The sequence below is a fragment of the Astatotilapia calliptera genome, chromosome 8, assembly GCF_964374335.1.
Source record: "Astatotilapia calliptera chromosome 8, fAstCal68.1, whole genome shotgun sequence".
In the NCBI taxonomy this organism is placed as follows: domain Eukaryota; kingdom Metazoa; phylum Chordata; class Actinopteri; order Cichliformes; family Cichlidae; genus Astatotilapia; species Astatotilapia calliptera.
Window position 1 is genome coordinate 220,001 of NC_137429.1, and position 25,561 is coordinate 245,561.

Here is a 25,561-nt window from a genome sequence, read left to right on the forward strand (position 1 = left end):
GCTGCTGATGGACAGACGAGCCAGGTTAGGCGTGAACACATGCGTGGATATCACCTAGATATCAACATCAGATTGACTGATGGTTTATTGCAGGAATGTACTCAACAGCAACACGTTGCAGTGGTAGTTTCTGTGTCATCTCATCAGTCTATCAGGGGGTTGTGGAGGAGTTTTGCTCCACTCTTCTTTGCGGCGTTGCTTCGTTTCATTCAGGTTTGCAGCATTCATTCATGCACAGCTCTCTGAGCTCTGCAGCAGCTCCATTCTTTTCTTTTTCAGTTGTTCTGTTGGAGATCTGCTGCGGTCCTGTTGATGACCCAGTTTGGTCCAAGTTTCAGCTGTGGGACAGATGGCCTCACACTGGCTCTAGATTACTTTGGTATACAGAGAAGTTTACGGTGCACTCAGATCATCATCCCTCCACCACCGTGCTCATGGTCGTATGAGGTTTGGTGTTTATCCTTAATGCACAGCAGCATGCTTGGATGAAACCTCCACTCTGGTCTTGTTCACTGCAGAAGTCTTTGCTTTGTTCAGACACAGCTTTACAGATGTAAAGAACTTCAGCTGCAGTTCTTTGGAAACCTTCTGCTTCAGTCATCTGAGCATCTTTAACCTCCTAGGACCTGGCGTCCACATATGTGGACATCACATTTTGGGTTGTCTAGACCAAAATACTAAATTTTGCTCTACAAGGACCTACGAGGACATTACACTGCCTCTGTTTTATCAAAATTTAAAACAAATATCCTCATATGTGGCTCTCATTTTTCTTAGAAACAAAAATTGGTTTAAAAAAAAATTGGTGATTCTTTGTTTTTACATTCATCAGGTCCCAATATGCCCAAATATCAAAGAGAAATTAAGAATGCTGCCATGGAAGAGTTCAGGTCGGAGGTTAAGCAGCTCTAATGTAGACTCACCATTATTATACACGCCATGTTAGGAGCAGTGTTAGGGCTACAGAACTGCATTAACTCTCCATGGCACAGATTCAACAAGGTGCTGGAAACATATTGAAGTGTTGATTGTTGGAGAAATCAAAACAGGAGTGTTTTACGAGTGTTATGAAGTATTCAGCTCAACTGTATTAAACAGCATGACTCCTGGCAATCAAACAAACACACTCCATGATAAGCATCCCTTACTTCTTTTTATGTACTGGCTATGAATGAGACGTGAAAGTGAAACGTGAGCCAGCAGTTCGGGTTTCCTGCACAGCTTCCTGTGTCTGGTAATAATCTGTCAGCGTGTGGATCCATCCCCATCACTCAAGCTGGGGAAAACATCTGCTGCGCTTCACCGCAGGGAGTCTCCTCTTTGTGTTCCCCCTCTCGTGCTTTTATTTGACACTTAAACATACAGAGAAAGACGGCAAACAGACAGGAGCAGATTAAATATGCAAACACCAAACAGTAATCCTCACGCGCTGCAGCTCTCTGCACATTTGCATAGCTCACGGATCAGCGTGCATTTTCATCAGTTTAGACTGAAGAAAATAAGTTATCTGTTCATTTGGCTGCACAGATATTTAACACAACACTGGAAGCAAACATTCAAACCTGAACTCACTTCCTTCTCTTCCTTCATTTTCATGTGATCCTCTCTTTGCTGGAACATTTGAATGAAATTAAATCCTGGCTTTCACAGCTCTTGGGGGAGGTGGGGTGACGCTCAAGCAGCAACTTCAACGGCTGAAAAATGAAGTGAGTGGCATGAGACAGAAACTGCAGTTATTTTAATGTCCACATAAAGGATGTTCAGCTTTAAATGTCCAGCTTTACAGCAGAAGTTACGTCTGAACTTAAACCTTATTGTCCAGCTGAGTTTATTTCCCCAAACTTTAGAGGAGACTTCACTAAGTGGAATTAGTATGTGTGATGAAATCATACAGTGCAAGGATGCAGCTAATCAAGAAGAAGACAAATAAGAATTCGGCTGTTTTTACCTTTCAGTTCTCAGTACTCATTGGTTTTTGGATTAAAAGAAGCATTTTGCTAATGTGACATCTCAGATACAAGTTGGTGTAACTCTCCAGCTGGTTGCTGCAGAGAGGTGCATGGTGCTGCTTTGGTCTCTAGCAGAATCAGCATCACCTGTTGTTCACATGGAAGAATGATTCACCAAGTGCTAGTGACACTGTGAAAATGCTGACTGGAGACCTTTCACCTTCAAAGTAAAAGTTCCACATTTGCTGGTTTGCACTGCATGTTTTAAAGCTACACGTTTGCTCAGAGTGTAAATGTTAATATTTTGCAGAAAGGTCTGCATCTTTCATTAAAAACTTCAGCTGATCGCAGCCGTCTGCCTGTGATCAAAGCAGTTGCAAGGAGGTTTTTGGTGCAGCAACCTCTTTGCAACCGATCTCACCCAGCAAGCCTCCTGAAACCATCCACAACCACTGCGGGAACACACATTTTTCCCAAGTGACCGGAGGTTCCAGGGGTGTAGTCTACTCCTCTGTAGGCCTTAACAGGTGGACAAAGAGCTGATGATGACTGTGAAGGAAGAGCTAGAAGACTTTAACCTACTGTCAGGTAAAACACTCAGTCATCTGTGTCTGTGGACAAAGACCCTGAGGTGGGCTCAGTTAATGTTAAAACTTTGTCAGATGTTGGAACATCTGAAATATGTGCCTCACTTTAGAAGTGAGGGTAAAAGACGTTTTCAGGTGGAGAATATGTGACCAGGCTTCTCTTTAGATATAATTTTATTGTACATGGAATCGATCGCTTTAAACCAGCAACATTAAACTGGTGAATGTTCCATTATTTCATTAATGACCAGTTACTAAAAATAGAAAAAAGTCAGTTAAAACTGTGACACATGGATCTGTTTAATATCTACATAACAGCACAAAACCTCAGGGACATCTCTTTCAGTTTCATTGATGCAGCCAGTAAACTATACTGCAGGTTTAAGTGGAAGGTTTGTTTCTTCTGCAGGTAAAGCTACAGATGAGGTGCGTAGGTGTAGGTGATGGTGGTCTGGAGGCTCTGCAGCGGTGTTAGCGTGTCCTCGCTGGCGCCCGGCCTCTGTGGGATGTTAATCATTTGCGACAGGTCGTGCAGATTATCAGGTATTAAGTGATCAGTTTAATTGCTCCCTTGTGTCCCAGCAGTTGGCTTCGCTGCACATTGTCAGCTGCTGTCGTCTGTTTGTGGGCCTGGGGGAGCTGCTGCTGTCAGGTTACCGATGTGGAAAGGTACGTTTGTTTTACGTGTAGTAGACAAACTCACGATAATGACTCTTCATCGCTGAGCCGGGTGCAGGCGGAAGCCAAAGGTTATGCAGAGTGATCAGATCTGGCAGCGTCTTGCTGTACTGATCCAGGCTTACAGTGAATGCATCAAATACCCAAGTGAGTCTGAGCATTTAGATCTGATTTCATGCGTGCACTGATGTGTTTGACAGGAGAGATTCTCATTGGCCAAAAGAAAAATCCAACTATAAATTAACTATAATGGAAATCTATAAATGGAATAAAACGAGACTCCACACCATCTTTAGGACACAGAATTTCACTGTGCACCAAAACTGGAGCTGTTAGCCATAAAGCAGCCATAGGATTGGACATTTTAACATTGAGTGGCCTTTTTTTTTTTTTTCCTTTTTTGCCTGTCCCATTTGGCTTTTTTGCATCAGAATTATTGTCTAAAGGCAAAGGAAGATGCCCAACGGATTTACTTTACCAAATGGACCATCCCAGCCTTGCCGTAATGGTCCATTTGATTCACCTTTTATTGTTTATTTTATTTTATTTTTACTTGTTAAATACGGGACCGACTGGGGAAAAGAAAGAGGGAAACAAAAACAGGGGGGAAGAGGGACGGGGATAAAGGGCAAAAAACAAAAAAAACAACAAAATAAGCAGACAAAAAAATCCATCTATCAATCACCTGGATCACCTGTTGAGAAAGAAAAAAGAGAAAACAAACAGAAGAAAGAAAAAAAAGAGCAACATAATAAACAACATCACGATAATCTATGTGAATATAACTGTCATGGTCCCGGGCCATGTTGGCCCAGTATTCTTAGTTTTTTTGTATGTTTGTATTTTGTTCCCTGAGTGCTTTCCCTTTATGACTCTCACCCCCTGTGTGCCCCTCTGTGTATTCATGAGCCCTCGTCCCCTTTCGTGTTTATTCCGTGTCTCCCCTGCCCGTTATGTTGATGTTCTACTCGTGCTCGCTCTCCTCCTGTCTGAACCTCTGTACTTCCTGTTTCGCCTCGCCCGTCTCCCCGCCAGTGTTGTGTTCACTCCTGCCATGTCTCGTGATTATTATCAGTGTCACCTGTGTTCCCCATGTGCTCCCACTCCGCTCGTTAACCCTTGGTGTATTTATGTCTGCGTCTCCCTCAGTGCTGTGTCGCGTTCTCCCTCATGTTGTGTGGATCTTCCTGTGTCTACCTGCGAGTGTTAGTTTACTTTTCCCAGTTTAGTTTTGTATTTCCTGTGTTCTGCCGTGCCAGCATTAAAGCTGTGTTTCTCGAGTTCATCCCCGTGTCTGTGAGTTTTGCATTTGGGTCCTCCTCCTGCTTGCCACACAGCGATCCATGACAATAACAGTAAATACTAAATATTAAACATTATTGTGCAGCACGTAAGATCAACAGCGCAGTGTGCTTTGAGGTAGGAGCCAAAAAGGGTGTAGTTTGTGGGTGTGATCACCCGTGTGTACACCTGTGAGCATGGACGCGCTTGTTTTTAAAAGGTTCCTTCATGTAATGATCTGCTAGAGGGTGTGGGGGGGGGGGGGGGCACAGCCCCGTCCTCCAGGGCATGAAGCAGGTATGGAGGAGATCAAGACTCCAGACATCCAGAGGCCCCCAGAACACAAGAGACCAAGGAAGACCAACAGAGGGGCAGCCGCGCCACTGTCCCAGAAAGAGCTGAGGAGAGTCCCAGATGAGGGCTCACTCAGCAGCCGCGGAGCAGAAGCCAGGGGGGGTTGCAGTGACGTGCCTGTGAGCTCCGCCAGCAGCCAGCTGTGCCTGAGTGACCGAGACCCAGGCCGAGAGGCCGGGGGCACCCCACCCCCTGAAGTGGCCCAAGCGAGCCCCAGGCTCCAGGCCCCGACAAGCAGCCACCAAGGAGTGAGCCGGTGTGTACCTGGACGCCCATCCCCGGACACAAAGAACCACCAACGCACCGATGTCTGAGGGAGTCCGCCACCAGCAGGGGAAGTGGTGGTGGGTGGAGATAGGCCTCCAAACCTTGGAGGGCCTGAGATGTCCCCAGAGAGGTGGCGCCTGACACCCAACCTGACATATAGACACAGACATACAGGCACACACAGACACAAACATCCATTCCCACCCTCATGCTCTCATATGTACTTACTCCACACTCAACCAACGTGGAGACAGACATAAAGAGACGCTGTACACACGATCACACTCCCCAAGCGTACTCTACAAACCGGGTCTAGGTACCCTTGCCCCTGGAGGGGGGAACTGCACCCAGACCCAGGTGGTGTTACCCTTTTCCCTGTGGTGGGGAGAAACAGACCGCCCCGACTCCGCAGCAGCAGGGAGGCCCCACACTCCAGACCCCAGTCGGACGGCCAACTCCTCCTAGCCCCCCCGCTCCAGCAGGTCGCAGAGAATGGGTGTGTGAAGACTCCAAACCTCCCTCCACCCGCTCATTGTAGTGTTGATGCATGTGTGTTCTAAGGTACATTTAAAACCCAGGAGGGCATGGAGCTACCTGCCAAGGAGCAGCAGGTAAGCGCATAGTCCCTCCTGCTAGCCCTCAATGTCTACGTGTATTTAACATTGAGAGGTGGGCAACGACGCCAGGGGTGGGGTGTACACCCTGATGGTCTTTTGGAGTCCGTGTATCGTGCCCACCCCCAAGATCCTATATGTACAGTGGGGCAAAAAAGTATTTAGTCAGCCAACAATTGTGCAAGTTCCCCCACCTAAAATGATGACAGAGGTCAGTAATTTCCACCAGAGGTACACTTCAACTGTGAGAGACAGAATGTGAAAAAAAAAATCCATGAATCCACATGGTAGGATTTGTAAAGAATTTATTCGTAAATCAGGGTGGAAAATAAGTATTTGGTCAATAACAAAAATACAACTCAATACTTTGTAACATAACCTTTGTTGGCAATAACAGAGGTCAAACGTTTACTATAGGTCTTTACCAGGTTTGCACACACAGTAGCTGGTATTTTGGCCCATTCCTCCATGCAGATCTTCTCGAGAGCAGTGATGTTTTGGGGCTGTCGCCGAGCAACACGGACTTTCAACTCCCGCCACAGATTTTCTATGGGGTTGAGGTCTGGAGACTGGCTAGGCCACTCCAGGACTTTCAAATGCTTCTTATGGAGCCACTCCTTTGTTGCCCGGGCGGTGTGTTTTGGATCATTGTCATGTTGGAAGACCCAGCCTCGTTCCATCTTCAAAGTTCTCACTGATGGAAGGAGGTTTTGGCTCAAAATCTCACGATACATGGCCCCATTCATTCTGTCCTTAACACGGATCAGTCGTCCTGTCCCCTTGGCAGAAAAACAGCCCCATAGCATGATGTTTCCACCCCCATGCTTCACAGTAGGTATGGTGTTCTTGGGATGCAACTCAGTATTCTTCTTCCTCCAAACACGACGAGTTGAGTTTATACCAAAAAGTTCTACTTTGGTTTCATCTGACCACATGACATTCTCCCAATCCTCTGCTGTATCATCCATGTGCTCTCTGGCAAACTTCAGACGGGCCTGGACATGCACTGGCTTCAGCAGCGGAACACGTCTGGCACTGCAGGATTTGATTCCCTGCCGTTGTAGTGTGTTACTGATGGTGACCTTTGTTACTTTGGTCCCAGCTCTCTGCAGGTCATTCACCAGGTCCCCCCGTGTGGTTCTGGGATCTTTGCTCACCGTTCTCATGATCATTTTGACCCCACGGGATGAGATCTTGCGTGGAGCCCCAGATCGAGGGAGATTATCAGTGGTCTTGTATGTCTTCCATTTTCTGATGATTGCTCCCACAGTTGATTTTTTCACACCAAGCTGCTTGCCTATTGTAGATTCACTCTTCCCAGTCTGGTGCAGGTCTACAATACTTTTCCTGGTGTCCTTCGAAAGCTCTTTGGTCTTGGCCATGGCGGAGTTTGGAGTCTGACTGTTTGAGGCTGTGGACAGGTGTCTTTTATACAGATGATGAGTTCAAACAGGTGCCATTCATACAGGTAACGAGTGGGGGACAGAAAAGCTTCTTACAGAAGACGTTACAGGTCTGTGAGAGCCAGAGATTTTCCTTGTTTGAGGTGACCAAATACTTATTTTCCACCCTGATTTACCAATAAATTCTTTACAGATCCTACCATGTGGATTCATGGATTTTTTTTTTCACATTCTGTCTCTCACAGTTGAAGTGTACCTCTGGTGCAAATTACTGACCTCTGTCATCATTTTAAGTGGGGGAACTTGCACAATCGGTGGCTGACTAAATACTTTTTTGCCTCACTGTATGTGTAATGAGAGTGTGAGTAATGTGAATGTCTAAGTTGTGGGATAAAATTGAGGCAGAGGCAGCCAGAAGGGGACGGGGGTAGCCTCCCCTGCACCCTGGTGACACACCTTTACCCCAAGGTCCTGCATGTGTGGGTGATTGTGGTGGAGCAGGAAGAGGGAGGCAGCTGGAGATGGGGAGGGAAGGAAGGGAGGGGCAAGTGACCCCTCCCTGGGGCCAGCTCCCCCGCTGACCCCAGTAGGCACCCCCATACTCTGCAACCCACCAGGGAAAGGGGGGCCCAGGCCCATCTGGACCGGGGCCCAGTGCAGCCTCACCGCCTGGCCCCACAGAGCCCAGGACAGCCCACCCGCCCACAACCCCGGCAACACACCAACCGGGACCCAAGCCCCCAAGGCCCAGCCAGGGCCCCAGCCCAGAGATGGAGCACCCCCAGAAGCCCCCAAGGCCCAGCCAGGGCCCCAGCCCAGAGATGGAGCACCCCCAGAACCCCACGCCCATCCTGGACCCACCCAGGGGCACCCAGGTTACCAGGTCAGTACACGCACCCACGAGGAAACCGTCACCGATGAGCCAACAGAGCCCTTAATAGGCCATGACCGCAACCCCGGGTTGAGCCCTCCAAGGAAGATGCTCCTGGGGAACCCCCGATGCCCTAAGCCTGTCCCTACCCCCACACCAATCACAACAGCAAAGGTGGGACCAAACTATGCCCCCCCACCCCCACTAGGTGATGGAGCTGATCAAAGGAGCCCAGAGCAATTGATCTGAAGTGGTGGCAGAGGCTGTATCAAGACTAATGTAATCTAATAGATAATTTCTATATTGGTTAGAATTAAGATTATTTTTATTTTTCCAGTTCATGAGGACTGTTTTCTTGGCTATGCATAGGGCAGTGAAAACCATATGGGCTATATTCTTTTCTGTAGTGACATTATCTAAGCTGCCCAACAAACACACTAAGAGGGAAGTTGGAATGTGACATTTCAGACACTTCGATAAGTCTTCACATATCTCGCGCCAAAACTTATGAACTGGTGGACAGAACCAAAGAGCGTGGATATAATTGTCCGGTGAATTGGTTTGGCAGTGTGAGCAGTTGTTGGTAGATGTATAACCCATCTTGAACATCCGATGACCTGTATAGTGCACTCTATGTAGTATTTTGTATTGAATTAATTGAAGACTGGGATTTCTAATTAGATGAAAGGTTTTTAAGCAAATCTGAGACCAGAAGTTTAGGTCTAAGTTAACTGATAAATCCGCTTCCCATTTTGCAATAGGAAGTGATATTGATTCATCCGTTTTAGAAAGCATTCTGTATATTTTGGATAGTAATCTGGGGGTTTTAAGAGTAAGAAATTGAACCACACTTGGTGGTGTTTGTAGTTCAACTTGACCCGGTTTAAATTTCTTTTTTACTATGGATTTAATTTGTTGATATTCTAAAAATCTTTTCTTGTTGATCCCATATTGTGTAACTAGTCCGTCAAATGAAATAAATTCTGTTCCTTCTAATATTTGTTCTAAGTATTTGATTCCTTTACCACTCCAATCTGAAAAGTTTATCATATTATTGTTTTGTAATATGTCAGGGTTGTTCCAGATAGGTGTACGTTTGCATGGGATTAATGAAGACTCCGTCAATTTTAGAAACTCCCACCATGCTGTCAGAGAAGAGCTGATGTTGATGCTTTTAAAGCATTCATGTCTTTGGATGTTTGAGCTGATAAATGGTAGGTCTGAGATCTCTAGATTATTGCAGAGTGCTTGTTCTACATCTAGCCAAGGTTCATCTAAGAGGGTGTGTTTTAACCATCCTGAGATAAACTGAAGCCTGTTGGCTAAGAAGTAGTGCTGAAAGTTAGGCAGTTCTAGTCCTCCTTTATCCTTGGTCTTTTGTAGTGTTTTTAAGCTTATACGTGGGGGTTTATTTTTCCAAAGGAATTTGGACATACATGAATCTAGAGATCTGAACCAATCTTGTGGCGGTTTAGTTGGGATCATTGAGAATAAATAATTTATTTTTGGTAAGACCATCATTTTTATAGCGGCAACCCTTCCCATGAGTGATATGGGTAGACATTTCCATCTAGCCAGATCATCTTCTACCTTCTTTAAAAGTGGGATAGGGTTTAATTTAGTTAGATCTGCAAGCTTGGGAGAAACATTAATACCTAAATATTTTATATCTCCAGATTGCAGTGGTGTAGAAGAGGAATTATGGAGGGAGCAATTAATCTGAAGGACTGTCAATTTTGACCAATTAATTGAGTAATCTGATATTCTTGCAAAAGAGTTTATCAATTCAATGACCCCAGAGATATTGGTTTGTGAGTTTTGGAGAAAAAGTAACGCATCATCTGCATAAAGGCTGATTTTATGTTCCACGTTCTTGCATTTTATGCCCTTAATTACTGAATTCTGTCTAATTGCTGCTGCTAGTGGTTCAATAAAAATTGCAAACAGTGAAGGGGAGAGTGGGCATCCCTGCCTGGTGCCCCTCAAGAGACAGAAGCTGGAGGATGTCTGGTCATTTGTTCTGACACAAGCTGTTGGGGAGTTATATAATATTTTTAACCAGTTAATGAAAGAGGATCCAAAACCAAATTTGTGTAAAGTTGCAAATAGAAATTTACAGTTAACTCTGTCAAATGCTTTTTCTGCATCTAAAGAAAATATTGTAGTTTCAAGGTTTTTACTGTATGAGTAGTCTATCAAATTAAGTAATCTACGTGTATTTGTTGATGAGTGTCTACCTTTTATGAAACCAGTTTGGTCAGGATGAATTAAGAGGGGGTTATTTTCTCTAGTCTCTTTGAGAGAGCTTTGCAGATTATTTAAAGGTCTACATTTATAAGGGATATTGGATATACAGGGTCTTTGCCTGGTTTTAGCAGGAGATTAATGTTGGCAGAATTCATATTTGATGGAAGTCTGCCCTTTTCTTTGATTTCCAACAATGTTCACTGAGTGGCCTTTAAAGGAGCTGCAGGCTTGGGCACGTTCACGCTGGCTTAATCTTTTAACGAAACCTGCTGGTCACCTGATTTAAGCACTGATTGGAAAAACGTGCTCAACTCACGCTTCATCGAGTGCCGGGTCTACACACCAAGTTTATTTCAGTTTATGAAACAGCTGCTGAGAACCTATGTTTCTTTTAGCTGTCATGAAGAGGCTTCCATGTTTTTTGTGGTTTTGTGCTAATTTTTCTGAAGTCTGGAAAAAAGAAAAAGATGACCTTTGAGAAAGGTGGAGACTCTAATATGGCCCTTAGGTAACATCTAACAGTTACAATACAATAAACAAAAAAACAGACTCATCTGGGATGGTGGGAAAGAGTCTGTGGTCCCAATGTGTTGGTCAGTTTCTGTTCAAGCCGAGTAACTCAACAAACGTAGACTCTCATTTATCAGCATCAACTGAGTCCATTTGGTTTCTCGGTGACTTTATTTTGCTAATTATTGATCTACTTTGTTGATGAACCATCTCGAAATAGTAGGTTAACGTATGTAGAAGTGATTTTTAGTAGCTGGTTGCTCGACTGACGTTTGCTGCTTGGAAAACTGTCCAGCTGTATGATGTGCAAGCATCGGGTCTCCTTACAATATATTTGGTTCCTTAAGATGGATTATGATTTCAAACTAATCCTCTTCACAGTGTGACCTTGACTTCACTGTACATTATCCCTTACATAACACAGTATATGTAGGGTCGCCCTGAAAGCTGCGCTGCTCAAAGCTTCTGAAGAACTGAGATAATATCGCAGCTTTAAAACCGCCCTCCCGCGACGTCTCACTACCTGGTAGATATCCTCAAATGCTTCTCAGCACACAGAGTGGAGGAAATAACTATTTATTATTTATATTCCCGACTGAGTTGCTTACTTACAGAAAAATGAACAGTCTCCGATTTTTATGGTAGTCTAGGAGCTTGGAAAGACTACGATGGCCTGGATGACTGAGAACCTTCACAGACAGATTTTTATGCTAGTTTTTGATGGAGGAAAGGCATTCGATAAAAATTATACAATAATTTACAAATCAGTGTGTGAAATAAACCAGTCAGACTTCACGTTCCTACAGACTGGCTTTTAACCCATGTGGCACACAGACTTCAGTCAATCAGTCACTTACAGATCCTCCTGATCCCAAATCGCTATTGGTGTGTATAACACACACCTGTCCACAGAATCAGTTTCATCCATTCTAACCTCTTCACACCTCAGAGAAGACCAAAGAGCTGTCTTAGGACATCAGCATCAAATGAGCATCATAGTCTGGAGCTCCATGCAAGATCTCATCTTATGAGTGGTGGATCTCCCCAAAACTACATCTGATCTGATCTGAAGGCCCAGAACATCATTGGTAGCACATTGCACCATAATGGACTAAAGTGTTGCAGTACCCACAATACCCCCTCCCCGCCACCCCCTACAAGAAACATCACACTGCTGTGCAGAAGCAGCTGTCATGTTTTGCTTGGAGATCAAATGCATTAAAAGCAATTTATAACTTCTATGTTATGTGTTTTTTTTTTCTGGATTTTTGGTTATGGTAAATGGTAAATGGCCTGCATTTGTATAGCGCTTTTCTAGTCCATAGGACCCCAAAGCGCTTTACACTACATTCAGTCATTCACCCATTCACACACACATTCACACACTGGCAATGGCAAGCTACATTGTAGCCACAGCTGCCCTGGGGCGCACTGACAGAGGCGAGGCTGCCGGACATAGGCGCCACCAGGCCCTCTGACCACCACCAGTAGGCAAACATGGGGTTAGTATCTTGCCCAAGGATATTTGACATGCAGCCAGGATGCAGCCTGGGATCGAATCACCGACCTTCTGATTAGTGGCTGACCTGCTCTGCCACCTGAGCTACAGCCACCCAGGTTGTATCGCTCTTAAAATACAACTTCCATAAAAATTAGAGAAACAAACAGATTCAGCAGGAGATGAAATCATTATTCCCCGCGCTGTATCAGGGCAGCTATGTTCCAACGTAGTCTGAATGAACTAAACAGCAGTGACTCAGTGTCATTGGAATGATTTTCTGTAACTCTGATCATGAGCCACTCAAAACCTTAAAGTTGTTTTGCTTTATTCTATTTATTCTGCTGGATGGTTTTACTTTCATCTGTCAAACTGTGGGACACTCTTCTTTCTGGAAGTCTTTTATTTAAAGTAGACTAGGATAATGGTATGTCTACTTCCTGGAGAGTGGGCTTCACTTGGTTGGGTCTTGCTTCTGTGGCCTGTTTCCATCGATGATATTACCCATGTGTTCTTTAGTTCCAAGATGTAGGAACTTCATTCTGGTTGCGCAGTTTCAGTTTGGCCTGTTTCTCTTGCTCTGGGAGCTTCTTTACCTGCAGCTTGTAGGTTTACAGCAACAGCTTCCAAAAGCAAATGCTGCTTTGGATCTTTGCTGTTTGCCTGTGAAGGTTCTCAGTCATCCAGGTCATCGTAGTCAAAGGAGCTTGCAAAGAAAAGCGTCTGGACTTCTTTAAGTTACTTGAAGACGTTTCACCTCTCATCTGAGAAGCTTCTTCAGTTCTAAGGTCAAATGGTGGAGAGTCCCAGATATAAACCTAGTGGGAGTTTCCCCCCACAGAGGGACAAAAGGACCCCCTGATGATCCTCTAATCGCCTGAGCCAAGGTGTGAAACTGGGTGTGGGTCCCAATCAGCCAGAGTTTTGGGTGAGTTCATTGTGAAACCTGGCCCCACCTTATCATGCGAATTCCTGAGATCAGATGGCCCAGGATGTGAGTGGGCGTTAAGGCGTCTGGGAAGGGATCTCAAAACTGGATTATAGATGGCAGAGAGTTGGTGTCGTAAACCCCCGCCTCTGTTCAAAGATGGTCGCTCACAGTGGACATCTTTGCTGTTTGTTTTATTTCCAACCATTCATCCATCCATTCATCCATCCAACCATGCAACTATCCAACCAACCATCCACCTAATCATCCAACTATCCAACCAACCATCCACCTAACCACCCAACCATCCACCTAACCATCCAACCATCCAACTATCCAACCAATCATCCAACTAACCATCCAACCATGGAACTATCCAACCAACCATCCAACTAACCACCTAACCATCCACCTAACCATCCAACCATCCATCTAGCCAACCAGCCATCCAACTAATCATCCAACTATCCAACCAATCATCCAACTAACCAACCAACCATCCACCTAACCACCCAACCAACCATCCACCTAACCATCCAACCATGGAACTATCCAACCAACCATCCAACTAACCACCTAACCATCCACCTAACATCCAACCATGCAACTATCCAACCAACCATCCACCTAATCATCCAACTATCCAACCAATCATCCAACTATCCAACCAACCATCCACCTAACCACCCAACTATCCAACCAACCATCCACCTAACCACCCAACCATCTACCTAACCACCCAACCATTCACCTAACCATCCAACCATGCAACTATCCAACCAACCATCCAACTAACCACCTAACCATCCAACCATCCATCTAGCCAACCAGCCATCCAACTAACCATCCAACCATCCAACCATGCAACTATCCAACCAACCATCCACCTAACCATCCAACCTTCCATCCAACTAACCAACCATCTAAACATCCATCTAACCATCTAAACTGCAAACATGACTGTTAAATCAACATATGTATGAAAAGCTTTCTCTTTGCAGCTCCAACTATCCAACCAACCATCCAATCATCCACCTTAGCATCCAACCATGCAACTATCCAACCAACCATCCACCTAATCATCCAACTATCCAACCAACCATCCACCTAACCACCCAACCATCCATCCAACCATCCACTTAACCATCCAACCATGACACTAACCAACCAACCATCCACCTAATCATTCAACTATCCAACCAACCATCCAACTAACCATCCAACCATCCATCCAACCATGGAACTATCCAACCAACCATCCAACTAACCACCTAACCATCCACCTAACCATCCATCTAGCCAACCAGCCATCCAACTAACCATCCATCCATCCAACCATGTAACTATCCAACCAACCATCCACCTAACCACCCAACCATCCATTCAACCATCCACCTAACCATCCAACCATCCACCTAACCATCCAACCATGCAACTAACCATCCAACCATCCACCTAATCATCCAACTATCCAACCAACCATCCACCTAACCATCTAAACTGCAAACATGACTGTTAAATCAACATGTGTATGAAAAGCTTTCTCTTTGCAGCTGGTTGGTAAATTAAGTTTAAATGAAACAGAGAAGCACAGTACCCTTAACCTTTCCTAACCTAAAAAAAAGACCTTCCAGGTAAAGTTGCAGAATTTATTTGGTGCTTGGTTTTAATCCAGTAGACCTCTGAAGACTTTTAGGTGGAAGTGATTATTGTCAGTCCTCAAGGGGGCAATATAATACACAAAGAACTAACTGGATCCTTTGCATGACCACTGTATGAAAAAACGTGTCATCTGCAGAGATGTGTGTCACTAAAGAGAGAGAGAGAGAGCAAAACAGCAGATGCACCATGTGACCGTTCATTTGCTATTTTTGGAAGTGGTCAGCATGATTATTTTGAGTGTAAGTGAACCCAAATTAAAGGATCAGCTCTCTCTTGTTGCTACTCCCATAAAACTGACACAGCATCTGTTTCGATGTCTTTAGTCGACGTTTGAGGGAGGCATCAAACTGAGCTTAGAGCCCAAAGATTTAAAAAAGCCTCTGGGCCCAGCCTCGAGTATTCATGTCAGTCTGTCCATGACAGGCTTTGCTGCCTCTACACGAACCTTTGAAACGCTCAGACACCAGCATGTGACTCAAACTGCCGCTCAAACTGACTCTGTGCTGACTCTGAGCTGAGACTTGAGAACAACCAGCAGACAGCAGGATCATGTTCACCACGTCGGAGTCTCTTCAGCTTTAATCTGAAACCTTCTCACCCACAAATCTCTCAGCAGAAGCACAAAACAACTGCTCCGTAATGTTCCTTTGATTATTTCTAATCACTGTTTGTGTTCGCCCGAGCCTCCAAACATCCAGGTCGCCACATGGTTCAACCGCCTCGTCGTTTAGGAGGCGACAGATTTTATTGGTTGGACGTAGCCGGGTGGAGGTGGGAGGGAGAGAGGGAGACAATGCCAAAATCCTGTGATGATTTGATTATTTTGTGCAGCGGCGCTCTGAGGAAACAGAGCGAGAGGGGCTTTGGCTGAGGGAGGATGTTGATATGTGTTTAAATCTGTTGTGTTTTTGCTTGTTGCCAGGACGATCATGGGCCCACACGGCATCAGCCGAGCCGTACAGAGGCTGGAGTTCTGCGACTGCAAGAAGGGACTCGGTGAGCATCTTTCCCTCGACCTTACTGACCTCTGAGTCCTTATTAACCGCTCCTCCTTCAGCCGCAGCTCAGCATCTGAAAATGCTGCGATCGCCTGTCACAACTAGATGAAGAGCCAGTACAGCCTGAAAGCCAGGCTCTTTTTTAACTGGAGCTCATCTGTGTGTGTTCACAGGTGTTAAAATAATTGGGGGCTACAGAGAGCTGACAGGAGAGGAGTTTGGTATCTACATAAAGCGAGTGATCGCTGGTGGGCTGGCCGCTCTGGATGGTAGCTATTCTTCTGGTATTTTTTGTGGATCGGTTACTACAGACACTGTTATCGTCCCTCACTTTGCCTTCTCTCCGTCCGTCTGTCTGTCACTCTCTGTTCCAGGTCGGCTTAAGTCAGGTGACCTGATTTTGGATGTCAATAACATCAGCCTGATAGGGGTGACCAATGAGAGGTGAGTCTCACTGTTGAGGTATTTTAGAAAATGCAGCATGGCGGTCTCGCATCACTTGTTTATTTGCACTGTTTGAATTGTGAAGCTGCATGGACTGCAGAGTGTTGGTGTCCATCACACTTTATGTGAATGCTGCACGTGAAATTTTGCAGCCTCAACATCTGCTTTAAGGTCATCAACATGTTGGCATTTTTGAGTAAAAATGACCATATTTGGACAAGAGGGTGGAGTATTATCAGCTACTTTATCTAATTCAGTTCAGTTTTATTCATATAGCAACAATTTACAACACCAGTCGCCTCAATGCTCTTTAGTTTATAAATTAAGAAATTAAGACTATAAAATAAGACTTATTAAGACAATAATACAGAGAAAGCAACACCAACAATCACATGACCTCCTATTAGCAAGAACTTGGAGACAGTGGGAAGGAAAAACTCCCTTTTGAACCTGAGTTAGTGTATGGGAGCATAGACACAGATACTTGCTAATCTTGCTAACATCAAAATAAACATGTACTGCACCAAAGCTGTTAATACAGTGACCTCACAGCAGCCCCATTAGTGGTCATATGATGTCATTAAAAAGGCTCCGACAGCACAAACACGGTCCAGAGGTCCAGTTCAGGTGAAGCTAGCAGACAGCTACCAGCTACAGCCGCCTGTGTCACCATCCACCCTTCACTCAAAGAGGCCACACCCCTAATGATGCAACTACAAGCCTTAGTGCAATTTAAACAGGTGACCTATAGAAACACTCCCTGCTGTTTTTTAAGGGAGAAACTGCAGTTAATGTGCAGGAAATAAGGAAAACAGGAAGTTTTCTATTTCGGGTTTTTTATGTCATGTTTAGCACGACCGCTAAACGCAGCAGTTTCCTGTTCCTGATTTTTGTCTATGACAGACAATAGCCTCACCTTCACATGTAAACACTGCAGATAATTTAAACTGCAGCCCGAGTGTTCATTCTGAGAGCAAACTTTGATTATAGCTGACTAAATCTAAAGTTGATTCCGGCGACTGAAGTCTAAATGCAGGTCTAACCTCGTCGCACCAGGAGATTACTTCTCATTGGATAACTTCCAAACTCGTCCCGCCTTTCTGCTCAGCTGAATCAGTTTTGATTGGATCTTGTCTCTCCAGAATATTTTCATCTCATATTTATTCGTTGACAGACTGTTGATTCATCACAGTTTGTGTCCTTGTGATTAGATTTTATTTTGTTATCATCTTGTTTTCATCAGAAAAAATGATGATGAAACTTACTGGTCAAAACTGACACTGGATGGTACTACCTGCTGAAGTATGGTTTTTATTAGCTGGAGACACCAACGTCATAAACACTGATGATAACCAAGTATCACAGTTCCAGTTAAACTTAAAAATCAGTTTCATTCTTTAAACAGAGGCTCGAAAGTCGTAGATGGAACGACAATCACAGCTATCGATCATCGGCCACACGACGGATACTAAAGTTCTTTTGAACTTTTAAGTAGGAGCAAAGACTTTTGGGCTCGAGTCAGTTGCTGTCAGCATCTAGTGGCTGTCGGTGGTACTGCAGTCTATTTGTCCAATAGGTCCACAGAGGACGTTTCCACCAGGCAGAGATGTCCTTGAGTTTCACACATGGACTCTTTATCTTCCATCACACGCTGGTAATGTTTACTGCTCGATTCTGCTCCCTGATAGGGCGGTGGAGATCTTAAGGACGGCCTCGGTCTCCAATCACATGTCCCTGCTGATCGCCAGAGATGAGGAATCCAGGTAAGGAGGTGCTTTTATTCTGACATTATCCCTCTGATTTTACTGCTTTTTCTCAGTCTGGCTGAGCTGAGCATGTTTTCTGAGGTTATCTGAGGACGAACTCGGTTTGTCTGATGGTGATGATCTGTGATCAGCAGAGCAGCTGATTGAAAGTCATCTTAGAACAGAACATCTGAGCTGAGCTGCAGGGGTGACTGCCAGGCCGGGGGGTTGATGCTGACAGTCGGGGTTATGTTCCTGCAGTGGGTGGACAGACAAGTGAGCCTGAAAGTGTTCAGGGTCACAAGTTCAGGTGTGCAGACACTTCTCCAGTCACATTTTAATGACTGAATGGAGCATTTAAGCTTCTTACGCTCCCTCGTTCAGTGTGAGTGGAGGAAAAGTCGGGTTTTAAGCTTTTTCTAAAGAGGCTCTTCATAAAGATGGAATCTGCTTTTATTCCCACTGAGACGACGCTGACGTTCTGCAGCTCCAAGGATGGGATTTCAGCTTTCCGTGCTCCTGGAAACGAGGCTCGTCAGTGGTTTGATTCGTCCTTGGAGCGAGCTGTGAGGTGATGTGTGAGGTAAACTGACCTGGCACTCTGCTGGCCCCTGTGCTTTTTCACGTCAGCTCAAACACAGCTTGACACAATAGGGACACGGGGCTGTCTGTCCACAGGGTCTCTGCTCTGGGAAAGAGCTGCAGCTGCTCAGCACAGAGACATGACCGGGTATCAGACCCCCTCGGTGACATCCTGCTGTCTCTGTGGGGAGACAGTTGCGTCATGAAACTGTACCGTCAGTCTGTGAAAGCACGATATAGGTTTTATTTGTTTTCATGAACTGGATTCACTTCAAGGGTCAAACATGAAAAATGTCACTAACACTGCAGTTCCTCTGACGTCCAGCAGAGGCTCCAGCAGCGAGTTAGACCTCATAGACTGTTAACCTTTACAGAAGAAATAAACATGGTTATAACCTGTTTTAATAGCTCGACTGTTTATAGGTTTAAAGTTTGCATCATTAGGGGCGTGGCCTATTTGAGTGACAGGTGCTGTTGCTTTGTGGAGAAGTAGTTCAGTGTATTACACATTTTTCCAGCCAAGCCTGCTAGTGTTAGCTGCAGGAGCAATTTATATAAAAATTAGTGCTGTCAGCGTTAATCTGACGTGCACAGTATCAATGAGTTTGCCCACGTTAGCACGTTGACGCCATCCAGCCCCACGCACAGGGCGATCCGCGGCAGCTCATTAATGGAGGTTTGCCGCGTTAATACAGTTATGGCGTTAATGTCATTTTAACGAGATTAACGCTGACAGCACTAATTAAAATGAACCAAAATAGAAAATGCTAATAGCAGGACTCTGAAAAGGAGCCTTGTAAATCCAGTAGGTGATGGTAAGGTGGCTCTTTGATGTGCTGATGGCTTTTTTTAACAATGCAACTTAATTAGAGCTGGAGAATTAGCTAACTAGCTAGTTTAGTTATAAAGTTGTATCCGCAGTTCACAGTCATAGTAAAGGGATGCTAATTTTGGCTAACAGAGGAATGTTATGTACCCCACTTTGCAGTTATTTATTTGTAAAAAATGTTTGGAATCGTGAATGATTTTTGTTCCACTTCTCACATGTACACCACTTTGTGTTGGTCTTTCACGTGGAATTCCAATGAAATTGATTCATGTTTGTGGCTGTAATGTGACAATGGAAAAGTTGTCACATTACACACACATGTACCTCCTTACATTCTGAGTCCAGCCAGAAGCACGCAGGTTTGAAACAACAATTCAAAGGTCAAACAGAAATAGTGACATGGTGCTGCAGGATTTAACTGGAACACTTTAACAGGAGCTGCACCTTACAACCAGAACACAGGTGAGCTGCGTCTCCTGTTGCAGACTGACTCAGATTGGTTGCAGGTATTTGCAGACATTTGCTGATTTGTCTGAGATTGCAGTCACTGTGGACGTCCTGCGCAGTCGCTTTAAAATCATCAGTGTTGAGGTCGAGCTCAGAGGTCGACAATGTTGCAGGCTCCGCCTCCTCACAGCCAGTTGGACACCTCTGCTGTGTACGATTGGCTTAATACAGCTAATCTATGGGGACAGATTGGTGTTAAAATAAAACTATAAATGATTTGTGTTTAGTATTTCACAGATTAACAGCAACATCTATAAATGACAAATACGCACTGCTAATAACTCTGCAAGCTGCTTTTACATAAAGCTGACCTCAGTCTCGGGTCACCACACGTTCATTTTAAATTAGCACAGAGGCCACGGGGGCGGGTCAGAGTCCGCAGAGGAACAGAAGCTGATTTAAAGAACAACAAAGAGATCAGCAGCTTACAGCAGCTGTCAGGAAGTGACGTGTTGTTGTGACTGCAGACGAAAGGTCGTCCCACCTCTGGCACATTCTCATCCCTATTGTTACGAAACCTGTGTGTGTGTGTATACTCGCCTCACAGCTCCAATGTTGCCGACGTTTGTTTCACACCTAAAACTAATGATGATGATTATCTGCAGCCACACGGTTCCTGCTGAGGACGCCGTGATGCAATCAGGCGGGGGCAGGGAAGGGGGGTGGATGGAGAAAACCAGAAAAACAAGCATGGAGTTTAAGCTCATTGATGGAGGCTTGAATTGGAGGGAATATTGTGGAAGATTATTTTTAAGCTGCTGCAGACGGTTGGGGGGCGGATCCTCGGGTGGTTCGAGGACACGTTTAAAAATCGATCACTGATCTGATGAGTTTTTCTCTTTCTTCCATGTTTTGAGTGAGTGGTGAATGGACTGATTCTTATATAGTGCTTTTCTACTTTCCCAGAGTACTCAAAGTGCTCTAAACCACATGCACCCAATCGCAGCCATTCTCACAAGCACTTTCTGGGCACTTATTGCTTTCTAACTACATTCACACTCTGATGGATGCATCGAAGAGCATCTTGGGGTCAGTATCTTGCCCAAGGATACTTGGCATTCAGACTGGAGGAGCCTGGGATCGAACGACCGACCTTCCAATCAGTATGTGACCTGTTCTACCTCCTGAGCTACAGCCATTTAGGTCTCTGTTTTTGCAGTCCATGCCCACCCCATCGTCCAACCCCCCCACCCCCACAGAAGAATCTAAACGCTAGCTCAGAGTCGTTCACTTCACTTCCTGGTCAAGGTCTTTAAGCTGTCCCACTGCAGGCTGGCTGTTCACGAGCTGGTCCTGGAGCTGGTTCCAATCCTGATGGGAACTTGCGGCTTCTGGGTTTCACGTTTCCGTTGTTCCTCGACCTCCTCATTTTCTTAGTTTTCCTCCACACACACGTGACTATTTCCTGTCACTGTTTCTTCTCATGTTTCATTCCAGCGTCGGTATTTCTGCTTCATCTCCGCCTTTACACTCAAAATAAAACTGCCCAAAAACGCGGACTTTGACTACCTTACAATTATATTTTCCATATTATAATAATTACACAGTAAACTGTTACATTTAATGGAGTCTGCTCAAATGAAATTTGATTTGCATACATTAAGTTTATTCCGAGCACATTTTTCTTATTTTAATGAATAAATGTCTTTCCTACATTTCAGTTGATTTTCACTCTGAATCATTGATTTGTGTTTATTGAGGGTGAGGAAGCGTTTTTATGATCTTCAGGTCTTCACGATGGCGTCCTGGTCTCTGACCTTTACGTGATACTTCCTGGTTGCTTTGCCTGACACTCTACGTTTGACCTCATCCTTCAAATACATTTAATTTAGAGCTTGATCCTGGTCTCCACTGAAGCTCTCACAGATACAAACGCTGTTCTGTGCTCCGTCGTCACATCAGGGTGAAGCGTCGACCTGCTGATTCATGAAATGCTTTCTGTCTTTTGATTCCAGGTTTGCCTCCAGGTGATCTCTGATGTGATTGGTTAGTGGTGTAAAAGGAAACGGTGGACGGCTGCAGTTTAGACTTCTGGCTTTACGTTTTCTGTTGGGGGGTTAAGATAATTCAAGAATTCCAGTTTTTCCAGCAGCTGTTTGAATGTAAGCTGAGGGTGGATGGAACCACAGACATCTGATCTCTGAATGGTTTTTCTCAATGATCGTGCAGATCCCATTTAAAAGGCATTAACAGCTGATCGGATCAGACCGTGATGGCTGATGGTTTGAGTGAGACTGACATCCGGTTTCCTCGGTGTCCATGTGAGGGAGACAAACTCTCACAGATCTCACAGCTCGCTCTCCTCAAACGCCTCAGTGCTGAACGCCGTCCAGCGCAGGCCGCCATGTTTCCAAAGTGCTTTCCCTTTGGAAACGATGTCTTTGAACTGCAGCTCATTGAGCACGCAGCAGGAACATCATTTAAATGAAGCACATCTTTAATGTATGTCGGCTCACAGCCTCCAACAATCATCATTGAGTGCTTTTCTTCAGATTTCCAGGAAAGTCCGACGCTGTCCGAGTTCTCGCTTATCGTCCAATCAAGACATTCATTTTTCTTCCTGGAATCTGCAGCTTAAGAAAAACTGTTCATGAACTAATGACAGATGGATATTTTAAATCCAGGCCTGTGAAATAAACTGCATAGACATCCATACTGGTTTAGCAGTTATTAGCAGTTCTTTTATGTTTTTTACATGTGAATTAAAGTCTTGGACAGAAATGTCCTTAATTCCTTCAGTTTCACCACAAGGACTGGGTTTGAGGTTATGACGAGGGTCTTTGAGAAGTGAATCTGAAACAGGGCGCTGTGATGTGTTCATGTGTCCTTCAGGAGGGAGTTCGCTGAGCTGATGGAGAAGTACAGCTCCAACCACATCACGGCTTCAGGACGAATCTCTCCCACGCAGCTGTCCACAGGTAAAACCCACCATCACGTTCGACATGAACATTCGATCCAGGACAAACCGAACCCTCAGACAGCCCTCTGAAGACATGACGACGATAGACACGACGGTACTCCAACAGCTCAAATGCCTGGAAATTCACAGCATGTGACAAAATCGCTTTGTGGTCACTTTCCAAAACTAACAGTCCTTTTAAAAGAGTCCATTACAAGTTTAATTTTTCATTTCCATGTCTGCGTGTCGCAGAACTGCGGACAAAACATCCTCACTAAATATGTTCTGACCCAAAAATGTCCCCAAGTTCTCGAAAAAGTAAAAATAATAGTTTTACAAAGGTGTTGCGACTTTCCAAAAACATCACCACTTCTCAAAAATGTCCACATTTTCCAAAAATATCTTCACACTCTAAAAATCCTGTTACTTTCTAAAATAAAGTCCTCTCATGTTAGTCTGGTCCTCACAAAGTACAAAGTTTCAGTCCTGAGTCACTAAATTGATCCTGTGTTCCAGTTTTTCTCCATCCCGCCGCATCCCATCGTCCTCCGCCTCCCTCCGCCATTACATTTCTTCTCTCTCTCCCACGTCTTCCTGCTCACCTCTCTTCATTCTTCTTCTCGTTTCTTTAAAGGGAAGCTGACGGACACGGCCTCCTCCTCCTCCTCCTCCCGGTCAGAGAGCCCCCAGCTCCTCAGTCCTAAAGAGGGGGTCACGGCCTACACCCACACCGCCCCTTACCCCGCTAACCCCGCCTACGCCATGCACACACCTGTGCACGCCTTCAGGTAGGATCTAAAGAACAGAAATAACTCCCTCTCACGGTGATGCCTTCACTTCCCTGTAAACCAGAAAACATTCGACACAGATTCTGATTGGCTGTTTTATATTTATTATTAAAATACAAATAGTCTCAGAGACATAAAAACGCATAGAGAGCTAAACCCGTCCTGCAGTGAGTCTTCATGAGTAATTTCAACTTTCCAGCTGATTTATTCAGAGTTTTTAATGAAACCAACACAGCTGTTAAGCTGTGAAGTCCTTTCTTTGCCACTTTACACGCCACCTTCTTTACACGCTGCCCCTGTGTCACATCTGTCATGTAGCGCTGCGTGGCAGCAGGACGAGGACTCGGGCGAAAGCTAAACTGATAGCGGAGCTTTAATCACTGGAGAAAAAGGTTGAATACAAAAACAAAACTAGAAAAACGCTAAGAAACTAGGAACAAGAAAACCTGGAACCACGAGGAGACATGCACAGCACACAGAGAGGGAACATGATGGTTAACGAGGAAACACAAGCAGGACAACGAGAGGACATGAACAGGTGGGACAAATGAGACCTAACGACACAGGGGGAAGCAAAACTAGATACACTGCACACAGGAAAGGGACTATCAAAATAAAACAGGAAGCACGACACTCATAAAGACAGAAATAAAAAAGTGTTAAAGTAGAAACAGCGACGTGCTGTCAGACCAGAGCAAAACTCATCCAAACTAAGTAACAGGACAGCAGAGTCAGCATCCAGATCTATTCAAGTACTCGTGATGATGGAGCCTAGATCATATTATGGACTCATGATGGTATATATCAGTTTAATGTTCCAGCCTGAGCATTACAGGCTGGTTAGCTGTAGTTATAACATGCAGTGTTGGGAAGGTTACTTTTAAAATGTATTCCATTACAGAATACATGCCCCAAAATGTATTCTGTAACGTATTCCGTTACGTTACTCAATGACAGTAACGTATTCTGAATACTTTGGATTACTTAATATATTATCATGCTTTTTACAACAACGTGAATGTACTATTGCTGTGTGATTTATTACTGTTACTGAAGGTCCGCGACTCCGAACTGTAGTAAAGGGACCTCTGACTAATACGGCGGGGTCCCTGTCGGCTCGTAGCCGAAAAATAGCTTTACTTTGTTGTCTGGGTCAACTTTTCTTACGAGAGACAGAGAGAGGCATTGAAAGGCTGCTCCAACGGAGCTTATTGTTTCGGAGGAAAACACGAACGCGGTGCACAGTCGAGTCTTAATTGTCAGGGCTCTGTGTGCGGGCAGGCAGAGATGAGGATCCAAATGCAGGACTCGGAAAATGGAATGTAACTCAAAAAACCTCAGCTTTATTGCTGGCAGGAAAACAAACATGAAGTGAGGATGGAACACTGAGCCCAAGGACACACAGGCATAATCTGTGGGTACGACGCGACACTGGGCATGGGAAAACACAGGGCTTAAATACACAGGGTAGTAATGAGGAAATGGGCCACAGAAGGGAGACACAGCTGGGAGAGATCAGGGCTAACGAGACATGGGGAACAAAGCTGCACACACTAACATAAGACAAAGACTTTCACAATAAAACAGGAAACATGAATCACAACTCAGAGACATGGACTCAACACAGAGACAGAAAATGAAACATGGAACTGAACTATACATGAAACCACCATTCCTAAAACATGGATAATAGAAACATGAAACTCTAATAATGATAATAATAATAATAAACATCACAACAAGAGAATGAGAAACAATCCAAAACACCAAGATAACTGAAACACAAAGTACCAGAGAAACAAAGAATAATCCATGATGCAAAAGTGAACCAAAACATAATAAACTCAAAATACTGGGTCCAACGGACCCAGAACCGTGACATTAATAGCTTACTTACAACTGGGCTCGTCAGGCACTCTT

The 25,561-nt window shown here is 44.7% G+C and overlaps 1 protein-coding gene across 4 annotated transcripts in view; it reads left to right on the top strand.

Annotated features, from left to right (window-relative positions):
• stxbp4 (syntaxin binding protein 4) overlaps positions 1–25,561 on the top strand; it is a 65,973-nt gene that overhangs the window by 1,804 nt on the left and 38,608 nt on the right. For 3 of the 4 annotated variants that reach the window (XM_080305763.1, XM_080305765.1, XM_026177788.2), the window contains exons 2-7: positions 15,772–15,845; positions 16,021–16,116; positions 16,222–16,291; positions 17,980–18,054; positions 22,787–22,872; positions 23,488–23,641. In XM_080305763.1, the coding sequence (XP_080161889.1) occupies positions 15,772–15,845; positions 16,021–16,116; positions 16,222–16,291; positions 17,980–18,054; positions 22,787–22,872; positions 23,488–23,641 (555 nt within the window). Of the gene's footprint in view, positions 1–15,437; positions 15,486–15,771; positions 15,846–16,020; positions 16,117–16,221; positions 16,292–17,979; positions 18,055–22,786; positions 22,873–23,487; positions 23,642–25,561 lie in introns of those variants that run through there. The other variant, XM_080305764.1, reaches the window with a different exon arrangement.